We start from the raw sequence: 12251 nt of genomic DNA, 5'->3' as shown, positions 1-12251 counted from the left end.
TACAGCACGGGGTTAGATACAGAGTAAAGCTCCCTCTGCACTGTCCCCATCAAACACTCCCAGGACAGGTACAGCACGGGGTTAGATACAGAGTAAAGCTCCCTCTGCACTGTCCCCATCAAACACTCCCAGGACAGGTACAGCACGGGGTTAGATACAGAGTAAAGCTCCCTCTACACTGTTCCCATCAAACACTCCCAGGACAGGTGCAGCACGGGGTTAGATAGAGAGTAAAGTTCCCTCTACACTGTCCCCATCAAACACTCCCAGGACAGGTACAGCACGGGGTTAGATACAGAGTAAAGCTCCCTCTACACTGTCCCCATCAAACACTCCCAGGACAGATACAGCACGGTGTTAGATACAGAGTAAAGCTCCCTCTACACTGTCCCCATCAAACACTCCCAGGACAGGTACAGCACGGGGTCAGATACAGAGTAAAGCTCCCTCTACACTGTCCCCATCAAACACTCCCAGGACTGGTACAGCACGGTGTTAGATACAGAGTAAAGCTCCCTCTACACTGTCCCCATCAAACACTCCCAGGACAGGTACAGCATGGGGTTAGATACAGAGTAAAGCTCCCTCTACACTGCCCCATCAAACACTCCCAGGACAGGTACAGCACGGGGTTAGATACAGAGTAAAGCTCCCTCTACACTGTCCCCATCAAACACTCCCAGGACAGGTACAGCACGGTGTTAGATACAGAGTAAAGCTCCCTCTACACTGTCCCCATCAAACACTCCCAGGACAGGTACAGCACGGGGTTAGATACAGAGTAAAGCTCCCACTACACTGCCCCCATCAAACACTCCCAGGACAGGTACAGCACGGGGTTAGATACAGAGTAAAGCTCCCTCTACACTGTCCCCATCAAACACTCCCAGGACAGGTACAGCACGGGGTTAGATACAGAGTAAAGCTCCCTCTACACTGTCCCCATCAAACACTCCCAGGACAGGTACAACACGGGGTTAGATACAGAGTAAAGCTCCCTCTACACTGTCCCCATCAAACAGTCCCAGGACAGGTACAGTATGGGGTTAGATACAGAGTAAAGCTCCCTCTACACTGTCCCCATCAAACACTCCCAGGACAGGTACAGCACGGGGTTAGATACAGAGTAAAGCTCCCTCTACACTGTCCCCATCAAACACTCCCAGGACAGGTACAGCACGGGGTTAGATACAGAGTAAAGCTCCCTCTACACTGTCCCCATCAAACACTCCCAGGACAGGTACATCACGGGGTTAGATACAGAGTAAAGCTCCCTCCACACTGCCCCCATCAAACACTCCCAGGACAGGTACAGCACGGGGTTAGATACAGAGTAAAGCTCCCTCTACACTGTCCCCATCAAACACTCCCAGGACAGGTACAGCACTGGGATAGATACAGAGTAAAGCTCCCTCTACACTGTCCCCATCAAACACTCCCAGGACAGATACAGCACGGGGTTAGATACAGACTAAAGCTCCCTCTACACTGTCCCCATCAAACACTCCCAGGACAGATACAGCACGGGGTTAGATACAGAGTAAAGCTCCCTCTACACTGTCCCCCATCAAACACTCCCAGGACAGATACAGCACGGGGTTAGATACAGAGTAAAGCTCCCTCTACACTGTCCCCATCAAACACTCCCAGGACAGATACAGCACGGGGTTAGATACAGAGTAAAACTCCCCATCAAACACTCCCAGGACAGATACAGCACGGGGCTAGATACAGAGTAAAGCTCCCTCTACACTGTCCCCCATCAAACACTCCCAGGACAGATACAGCACGGGGTTAGATACAGAGTAAAGCTCCCTCTACACTGTCCCCATCAAACACTCCCAGGACAGGTACAGCACGGGGTTAGATACAGAGTAAAGCTCCCTCTACACTGTCCCCATCAAACACTCCCAGGACAGGTACAGCACGGGGTGAGATACAGAGTAAAGCTCCCTCTACACTGTCCCCATCAAACACTCCCAGGACAGGTACAGCACGGGGTTAGATACAGAGTAAAGCTCCCTCTACACTGTCCCCATCAAACACTCCCAGGACAGGTACAGCACGGGGTTAGATACAGAGTAAAGCTCCCTCTACACTGTCCCCATCAAACACTCCCAGGACAGGTACAGCACGGGGTTAGATATAGAGTAAAGCTCCCTCTACAATCTCTGTTTCTCCAGCAGACGGTGCTGGTCGACCAGAACTGGATGCGTCAGCTCCAGCAGCTCCCGCACATGGAGACGCTGGTGGACCCGTCCCTGGGCACGTGTCACCGGCCCCTGTCCCGGGCCCGTTCGTCCCCCGCCTCGGCCTCCCTGCCGACCCCTGTTCCCGAGGAGGCCGGTAAGACATCCTTCACCACCGGTAAGTGATACTGTGGCCGGGGGGGCTGGTAGGGTGAATGTACAGCACAGGAACAGGCCCTTCGGCCCTCCAAGCCCGTGCCGACCACGCTGCCCGACTAAACTACAATCTTCTACACTTCCTGGGTCCGTATCCTTCTATTCCCATCCTATTCATGTATTTGTCAAGATGCCCCTTAAATGTCACTATCGTCCCTGCTTCCACCCCCTCCTCCGGTAGCGAGTTCCAGGCACCCACTACCCTCTGCGTAAAACACTTACCTCGTACATCTCCTCTAAACCTTGCCCCTCTCACCTTAAACCTATGCCCCCTAGTAATTGACCCCTCTACCCCGGGGAAAAGCCTCTGACTATCCACTCTGTCTATGCCCCTCACAATGTTGTAGACCTCTATCAGGTCTCCCCTCAACCTCCTTCGTTCCAGTGAGAACAAACCGAGTTTATTCAACCGCTCCCCATAGCTAATGCCCTCCATACCAGGCAACATCCTGGTAAATCTCTTTTGCACCCTCTCTAAAGTCTCCACATCCTTCTGGTAGTGTGGCGACCAGAATTGAACACGACACTCCAAGTGTGACCGAACTAAGGTTCTATACAGCTGCGACATGACTTGCCAATTCTTATACTCAATGCCCCTGCCAATGAAGGCAAGCATGCCATCTGCCTTCTTGACTACCTTCTCCACCTGTGTCGCCCCTTTCAGTGACCTGTGGATCTGTACACCTAGATCTCTCTGACTGTCGATACCCTTGAGGGTTCTACCATTCGCTGTATATTCCCTACCTGCATTAGACCTTCCAAAATGCATTACCTCACATTTGTCCGGATTAAACTCCATCTGCCACCTCTCCGCCCAAGTCTCCAAACAATCTAAATCCTGCTGTATCCTCCGACAGTCCTCATCGCTATCCGCAATTCCACCAATCTTTGTGTCGTCCGCAAACTTACTAATCAGACCAGTTACATTTTCCTCCAAATCATTTATATATACTACAAAGAGCAAAGGTCCCAGCACTGATCCCTGTGGAACACCACTAGTCACAGCCCCCCAATTAGAAAAGCATCCTTCCATTGCTACTCTCTGCCTTCTATGACCTAGCCAGTTCTGTAATCAGTGCTCTCTCCATCTACACGTCCACCTTCAATGATCTGCGCTCACGTCCACCCGGTTTGCTCTGCTCCTGAAACCCCATGAAGAATTTCCCCCCTCATTTCATATTCCCTCCCTGTGTTCTTCCGACAGCAGGGAGCAAAGTACTGTACATACCCCTGTCTGCATCAACGGTAAGACATCTCCCAACAGTCAGTAAATAAATAAGATCGCTTATTGTCACAAGTAGGCTTCAAATGAAGTTACTGTGAAAAGCCCCCTAGTCGCCACATTCCAGCGCCTGTTCGGGGAGGCTGGTACGGGAAGTCCAAGAGGTTTGTTTTAAACACTAGCTTTCGGAGCGCTGCCCCTTCCTCCGGTGTAGGATCACAGCAGTAAGGGGAAGTAACGTTAACGAGCGGGCTCAGTCGGCAGTCGGGGCGGAGATTGCGACATCAGCGTTCGCGTCGAGAGGGCCGGGATACAGGACCAGGGACGTCCTCCTGGGGCTCCGCTCAGACCCCGTTCGGAGCATGGTGAGCGGTTTCTGGGCCCCCCGTGTCTAAGGAAGGACGGGCTGGGGCCTGGGAAAGGGGTCCAGAGGGCGGTTCGCGAGGACGATCCCCCGGAACGAAGAGGTCGCCGTACGAGGAAGCGGTCGAGGACTCTGGGTCCGTACTCGTTGGGAGTTTAGAAGGACGAGGCGGGGGGGGGGGGGGGGGATCTTATTGAAACTTACAGGAGGCCCGGGATAGAGCGGACGTGGACGTTTCCACTTGGAGGGGAAACGAGAAGCAGAGGACACCATCTCGGACTGAAGGCTTCAAAACAGAGACGGGGAGGAATTTCTTCAGCCAGAGGGTGGTGAAACAACATAGAACATAGAAAAATACAGCACAGAACAGGCCCCTCGGTCCACGATGTTGTGCCGAACGTTTGTCCCAGATTAAGAACAAATAAATCTGCACCCCATCATTTTACCGTAATCCATGTACCTATCCAATAGCTGCTTGAAGGTCCCTAATGTTTCCGACTCAACTACTTCCACAGGCAGTGCATTCCATGCCCCCACTACTCTCTGGGTAAAGAACCTACCTCTGATATCCCTCCTATATCTTCCACCTTTCACCTTAAATTTATGTCCCCTTGTAATGGTTTGTTCCACCCGGGGAAAAAGTCTCTGACTGTCTACTCTATCTATTCCCCTGATCATCTTATAAACCTCTATCAAGTCGCCCCTCATCCTTCTCCGTTCTAATGAGAAAAGGCCTAGCACCCTCAACCTTTCCTCGTAAGACCTACTCTCCATTCCAGGCATCATCCTGGTAAATCTTCTTTGCACCTTTTCCAGAGCTTCCACATCCTTCCTAAAATGAGGCGACCAGAACTGTACACAGCACTCGAAATGTGGCCTTACCAAAGTTTTGTACAGCTGCATCATCACCTCACGGCTCTTAAATTCAATCCCTCTGCTAATGAACGCGAGCACACCATAGGCCTTCTTCACAGCTCTATCCACTTGAGTGGCAACTTTCAAAGATGTATGAACATAGACCCCAAGATCTCTCTGCTCCTCCACATTGCCAAGAACTCTACCGTTCACCCTGTATTCCGCATTCATATTTGTCCTTCCAAAATGGACAAGCTCACACTTTTCAGGGTCAAACTCCATCTGCCACTTCTCAGCCCAGCTCTGCATCCTATCTATGTCTCTTTGCAGCCGACAACAGCCCTCCTCACTATCCACAACTCCACCAATCTTTGTATCGTCGGCAAATTTACTGACCCACCCTTCAACTCCCTCATCCAAGTCTTTAATGAAAATCACAAACAGCAGAGGACCCAGAACTGATCCCTGCGGTACTGAACTCTGGGGAACTCTTTGCCGCAGAAGGCTGTGGGGGCCAATTCACTGAGTGTCTTTAAGACAGAGATAGATCGGTTCCTGATTAATAAGGGGATCAGGGGTTATGGGGAGAAGGCAGGAGAATGGGGATGAGAAAATATCAGCCATGATTGCGTCGACGCTACCACCAAGAAAGCACAACAACGCCTATACTTTCTCAGGAAACTAAGGGAATTCGGCATGTCCACATTGACTCTTACCAACTTTTACAGATGCCCCACAGAAAGCATCCTATCGGGCTGCATCACAGCCTGGTATGGCAACTGCTCGGCCCAGGACCGCAAGAGACTTCAGAGAGTCGTGAACACCGCCCAGTCCATCACACGAACCCGCCTCCCATCCATTGACTCCATCTACACCTCCCGCTGCCTGGGGAAAGCGGGCAGCATAATCAAAGACCCCCCTCCCGCCCGGCTTACTCACTCTTCCATCTTCTTCCATCGGGCAGGAGGTACAGAAGTCTGAGAACACGCAGGAACAGACTCAAAAACAGCTTCTTCCCCACTGTTACCAGACTCCTAAATGACCCTCTTATGGACTGACCTCATTAACACTACACCCTGTATGCTTCACCCGATGCCGGTGTTCTAATAACATAAGAACTAGGAGCAGGAGTAGGCCATCTGGCCCCTCGAGCCTGCTCCACCATTCAATGAGATCGTGGCTGATCTTTTGTGGACTCAGCTCCACTTTCCGGCCCGAACACCATAACCCTTAATCCCTTTATTCTTCAAAAAACTATCTATCTTTATCTTAAAAACATTGAATGAAGGAGCCTCTACTGCGTCACTGGGCAAGGAATTCTATAGATTCACAACCCTTTGGGTGAAGGAGTTCCTCCGAAACTCAGTCCTAAATCTACTTCCCCTTATTTTGAGGCTATGCCCCCGAGTTCTGCTTTCACCCGCCAGTGGAAACAACCTGCCCGCATCTATCCTATCTATTCCCTTCATAATGTTTCTATAAGATCCCCCCTGTATCCTTCTAAATTCCAATGAGTACAGTCCCAATCTACTCAACCTCTCCTCGTAATCCAACCCCTTCAGCTCCAGGATTAACCGAGTGAATCTCCTCTGCACACCCTCCAGTGCCAGTACGTCCTTTCTCGGGTAAGGGGACCAAAACGGAACGCAATACTCCAGGTGTGGCCTCACTAACACCTTATACCATTGCAGCATAACCTCCCTAGTCTTGAACTCCATCCCTCTAGCGATGAAGGACAAAACTCCATTCGCCTTCTTAATCACCTGCTGCATCTGCAAACAAACTTTTTGCGACTCATGCACTAGCACACCCAGGTCTCTCTGCACAGAGGCATGTTTTAATATTTTATCATGTGGTGTTTTTACATTGCGTATCTTGTGTTGCCCTATTATGTTTTTTTTTTTTCTTTTTTCATGTACTTAATGATCTGTCGAGCTGCTCGCGGGGGGTGGTTAGAGTGAACTGTCAGTATTATCTGTTCCTGCCATTTGTAGGGATTGTGTACGACAGCTTGATGCTGAAACACCAGTGCACATGTGGAAATAGCGACCACCCCGAACACGCTGGGCGAATACAGAGCATCTGGTCGAGACTGCACGAAACAGGATTGCGGAGTCAGTGCGAGGTACGAGGGAGGCCTGGGGTGGGGGGCGTTGGGGGGAGGAGACTGGGCCAGGCTGGGGGGAGGGAGTAGGCGAGGTTGGGCTGGGTGGTGTTAGGTTGGGGAAGTTGGATGCGGAGTGGGAGGGAGTTTGATACTGAGTGGGGGGGGGGGGGAGAGTTTGATACTGAGTGGGGGGGGGGGGAGTTTGATACTGAGTGGGGCGGAGAGTTTGATACTGAGTGGGGCGGGGAGTTTGATACTGAGTGGGAGGGAGTTTGATACTGAGTGGGGGGAGTTTGATACTAAGTGGGGGGAGTTTGATACTGAGTGGGGGGAGTTTGATACTGAGTGGGGGGAGTTTGATACTGAGTGGGAGGGAGTTTGATACTGAGTGGGAGGGAGTTTGATACTGAGTGGGAGGGAGTTTGATACTGAGTGGGAGGGAGTTTGATACTGAGTGGGGGGAGTTTGATACTGAGTGGGGGGAGTTTGATACTGAGTGGGGGGAGTTTGATACTGAGTGGGGGGAGTTTGATACTGAGTGGGAGGGAGTTTGATACTGAGTGGGAGGGAGTTTGATACTGAGTGGGAGGGAGTTTGATACTGAGTGGGAGGGAGTTTGATACTGAGTGGGGGGGGAGTTTGATACTGAGTGGGGGGGGGGAGTTTGATACTGAGTGGGGGGGGGGAGTTTGATACTGAGTGGGGGGGGGGGGAGTTTGATACTGAGTGGGGTGGGGAGTTTGATACTGAGTGGGAGGAGTTTGATACTGAGTGGGAGGAGTTTGATACTGAGTGGGAGGGAGTTTGATGCTGAGTGGGGGGGGGTTGATACTGAGTGGGGGGGGGGAGTTTGATACTGAGTGGGGGGGGGGAGTTTGATACTGAGTGGGGGGAGTTTGATACTGAGTGGGGGGGGGGGAGTTTGATACTGAGTAGGTGGAGTTTGATACTGAGTAGGGAGAGTTGATACTGAGTGGGAGGGAGTTTGATACTGAGTGGGGTGGGAGTTTGATCCTGAGTGGGAGGGAGTTTGATACTGAGTGGGGGGGAGTTTGATACTGAGTGGGGGGGAGTTTGATACTGAGTGGGGGGGAGTTTGATACTGAGTGGGGGGGGGGAGTTTGATACTGAGTGGGGGGAGTTTGATACTGAGTGGGAGGGAGTTTGATACTGAGTGGGAGGGAGTTTGATACTGAGTGGGGGGAGTTTGATACTGAGTGGGGGGAGTTTGATACTGAGTGGGGGGAGTTTAAGTTTGCTTTGATTGAGTTTGAAGGCTGTAGAGCTCACCCTGTTGGCATCAATCTAAATCTTTCTCTCCCTCTTTCTCTCCCTCTCTCCCTCCCTCTCCCTCTCCCTCCCACTTTCTCTCTCCCTGCTGAAGTCTATTCGAGGAAGAAAGGCCACATTGGAGGAGCTGCAATCCGTTCACACCGAGCACCATGTCCTCCTGTACGGGACCGGCCCGCTGAATCGCCTCCGACTGGACAGTCGCAAACTGTTAGGTGGGCACGGCCCCGACCGGCTCGGGGTTCCGCAGGCGGGGTGGGGGGGGCGTTCCAGCTGTGGGATATCCCCGATTTAAGGTTGTCATGCGAGTGTCCCTTTCGGAGAGGGTTTTGTGTGTGGCTTATCGCGTGTGACGCCATTTCGTGGGCTTTCCGTTTGACTGCTGCGGACTCGAGGAGAAAGTTTCCCCCCCCCCGCCGTCCTCCTCTATTTTCATCGTTTTAAACAGACGTGGCCACCTGCTTTGGCAAGTTAAATTTCAGGAAATAGACCAGCCCCAATCCAGGGGGCATGAGCATTAGCAGGTGATTAAATCTTTACAGATCCAGAGATGGGGGTAACCCCAGGTTTAAAGAGGTGTGAATTGTGTCAAGCCAGGACAGTCGGTAGGATTTCGCAGGCCACCAGGTACGCGGTACATACCCGTGCGACTCGGCCAACGTTGTCTACCTCATACGCTGCAGGAAAGGATGTCCCGAAGCGTGGTACATTGGCGAGACCATGCAGACGCTGCGACAACGAATGAACGGACGTCACGCGACAATCGCCCGGCAGGAATGTTCCCTCCCAGTCGGGGAACACTTCAGCCGTCAAGGGCATTCAGCCTCTGATCTCCGGGGTAAGCGTTCCCCAAGGCGGCCTTCAGGACGCGCGGCAACGCAGAATCGCCGAGCAGAAACTAATCGCCAAGTTCCGCACACACGAGTGCGGCCTCAACCGGGACCCGGGATTCATGTCGCATTACATTCATCCCCCACCATCTGGCCTGCGAAATCCTACCAACTGTCCTGGCTTGGTACGATTCACACCTCTTTAACCTGGGGTTACCCCATCTCTGGATCTGTAATCACCTGCTAATGCTCGCATTCCAAGCATTGTCTGGCATCTTTGAATCTGTCTATATATACGTTTCTGGAACAGACCTCTTCATTCACCTGAGGAAGGAGCAGCGCTCCGAAAGCTAGTGACATCGAAACAAACATGCTGGACTTTAACCTGGTGTTGTAAGACTTCGTACTGTAAATCCTACGATAGGGGTTTTGGGTTTCAAAGAACAAGGAAGAATTACAGCACAGGATCAGGCCCCCCAAGCCTGTGCCGATCCAGATCCTCTGTCGAAAACTGTCGCCTATTTTCCAAGGATCTGTATCCCAGACACAGTACTGGGCTAAGGGGAAGATTCTTGGCAGTGTGGATGAGCAGAGAGATCTCGGGGTCCATGTACATAGATCCCTGAAAGTTGCCACCCATGTTGAGAGGGTTGTTAAGGAGGCGTACGGTGTGTTAGCTTTTATTGGTGGAGGGATTGCGTTTCGGAGCCATGAGGTCATGTTGCAGCTGTACAAAACTCTGGTGCGGCCGCATTTGGAGTATTGCGTGCAATTCTGGTCGCCGCATTATAGGATGTGGAAGCATTGGAAAGGGTGCAGAGGAGATTTACCAGAATGTTGCCTGGTATGGAGGGAAGATCTTGTGAGGAAAGGCTGGAGGCTGTTTTCATTAGAGAGAAGAAGGTTAAGAGGTGACTTAATTGAGGCAGACAAGATGATCAGAGGATTGGATGGGGTGGACAGTGAGAGCCTTTTTCCTCGGATGGTGATGTCTAGCACGAGGGGACGTAGCTTTAAATTGAGGGGAGATAGATATAGGACAGATGTCAGAGGTAGGTTCTTTACTCCGAGAGTAGTAAGGGCGTGGAATGCCCTGCCTGCAACAGTAGTGGAGTCGCCAACACTAAGGGCATTCGAATGGTCATTGGAAAGACATATGGACGATAAGGGAATAGTGTAGATGGGCTTCAGAGTGTTTTCACAGGTCGGCGCAACATCGAGGGGCCGAAGGGCCTGTACTGCGCTGTAATGTTCTACGTTCTGTGTTCTATGTGATGAGGAGACATTTCTCCCCACAATTTTCATCCTGGAGACCAGTTACCAGGGGTGTACCGCGGGGACCAGTGCTGGGTCCTCCGCTATTTGTGATTTTTATCAATGACTTGGAGGAGGGGGCTGAAGGGTGGGTCAGTAAATTTGCTGATGACACCAAGATTGGTGGAGCAGTGGATGAGGGGGAGGGCCGTTGTAGGCTGCAAAGAGACATTGATCGGACGCAGAGCTGGGCCGAGAAGTGGCAGATGGAGTTTAACCCTGATAAGTGCGAGGTGATTCATTTTGGTCGGACAAATGTGAATGCGGATTACAGGGTCAACGGCAGGGTTCTGAGGAATGTGGAGGAACAGAGAGATCTCGGGGGTTCATGTCCACAGATCTCTGAAGGTTGCCACTCGAGTGGATAGAGCCGTGAAGAGGGCCTATGGTGTGTTAGCGTTTATTAACAGGGGGCTTGAGTTTAAGAGCCGCGGGGTTATGTTGCAACTGTACCGGACCCTGGTGAGACCACATTTGGAGTATTGTGTGCAGTTCTGGTCACCTCACTATAGGAAGGGTGTGGAAGCATTGGAAAGGGAGCAGAGGAGAGTTACCAGGATGCTGCCTGGATTGGAGGGTGGGTCTTACGAGGAAAGGTTGAGGGAGCTTTGGAGCGGAGGAGGATGAGAGGCGACTTAATAGAGGTGTATAAGATGATGAGGGGGATAGATAGAGTGGACGCTCAGAGACTATTTCCCCGGGGGGAACAAACCATTACAAGGGGACATAAATTTAAGGTGAAAGGTGGAAGATATAGGAGGGATATCAGAGGTAGGTTCTTTACCCAGAGAGTAGTGGGGGCATGGAATGCACTGCCTGTGGAAGTAGTTGAGTCGGAAACATTAGGGACCTTCAAGCAGCTATTGGATAGGTACATGGATTATGGTTAAATGATATAGTGTAGATTTATTTGTTCTTAAGGGCAGCACGGTAGCATTGTGGATAGCACAATTGCTTCACAGCTCCAGTGTCCCGGGTTCGAATCCCGGCTTGGGTCACTGTCTGTGCGGAGTCTGCACGTCCTCCCCGTGTCTGCGTGGGTTTCCTCCGGGGGCTCCGGTTTCCTCCCACAGTCCAAAGATGTGCAGGTTAGGTGGATTGGCCGCGATAAATTGCCCTTAGTGTCCAAAATTGCCCTTGGTGTTGGGTGGGGTGACTGGAGTTATGGGGATAGGGTGGAGGTGTGGACCTTCGGTAGGGTGCTCTTTCCAAGAGCCGGTGCAGACCCGATGGGCCGAATGGCCTCCTCCTGATCCTATCCTCTCTGTATCTCTGAATCACTGAAGCCATTTGATAAGACAAAAACCTTTCCGAAAGGAACACTCACATGACAATGTGCGAATTGTTCTGCTGAGGAGTCTTGGATCTCACCATCTGTCTCTCGCCTCTTCCTTTATCCAGGAACCCTTTCCCAGAGAACGTTCCGGATGCTGCCCTGTGGGGGCCTGGGGGTGAGTATCATTCTGCCGAATTTCAACGAGGCTTTGCTGCATACATCTCCATACGGCTCTTCCTCCCCATCGCCATATCGTCCAATTGCTCTCTCCCCGAGGGGGCTAAACACATCAATGTCATTCCCCTCGAACACTACCCAGACATCCTGCCCTCCTTTTAAGGTCTGTTAGCTTCCAATCCTACCCAGGGCCGACTCCACTTCACCCACCGCCCCCTGTGCTCACAGACCCACCCTGACCCCCGATCCGGCAAAACGACATGATTCAAAATTCCCATTGTTCCCACATCCCATCTCTGTAACCTCCTCCAGCCCCCACACCCCTCCCTATCTCTGTAACCTCCTCCAGCCCCCGACAACCCTCCCGATCTCTGTAACCTCCTCCAGTCCCCTACACCCCTCCCTATCTCT

At 51.8% G+C, this 12251-nt stretch overlaps 1 protein-coding gene across 1 annotated transcript in view; it reads left to right on the top strand.

Moving 5' to 3' along the window:
• Positions 1–12251, top strand: part of LOC140406356 (histone deacetylase 4-like) — an 84440-nt gene that overhangs the window by 49018 nt on the left and 23171 nt on the right. The window contains 4 exon segments of the mRNA XM_072494454.1: positions 2184–2367; positions 6841–6971; positions 8338–8458; positions 11789–11838. Coding sequence (XP_072350555.1) covers positions 2184–2367; positions 6841–6971; positions 8338–8458; positions 11789–11838 — 486 coding nt within the window.

This window comes from Scyliorhinus torazame, unplaced genomic scaffold (genome assembly GCF_047496885.1).
Source record: "Scyliorhinus torazame isolate Kashiwa2021f unplaced genomic scaffold, sScyTor2.1 scaffold_492, whole genome shotgun sequence".
NCBI lineage: Eukaryota > Metazoa > Chordata > Chondrichthyes > Carcharhiniformes > Scyliorhinidae > Scyliorhinus > Scyliorhinus torazame.
This window is presented reverse-complemented; position numbering and strand designations above follow the sequence as displayed.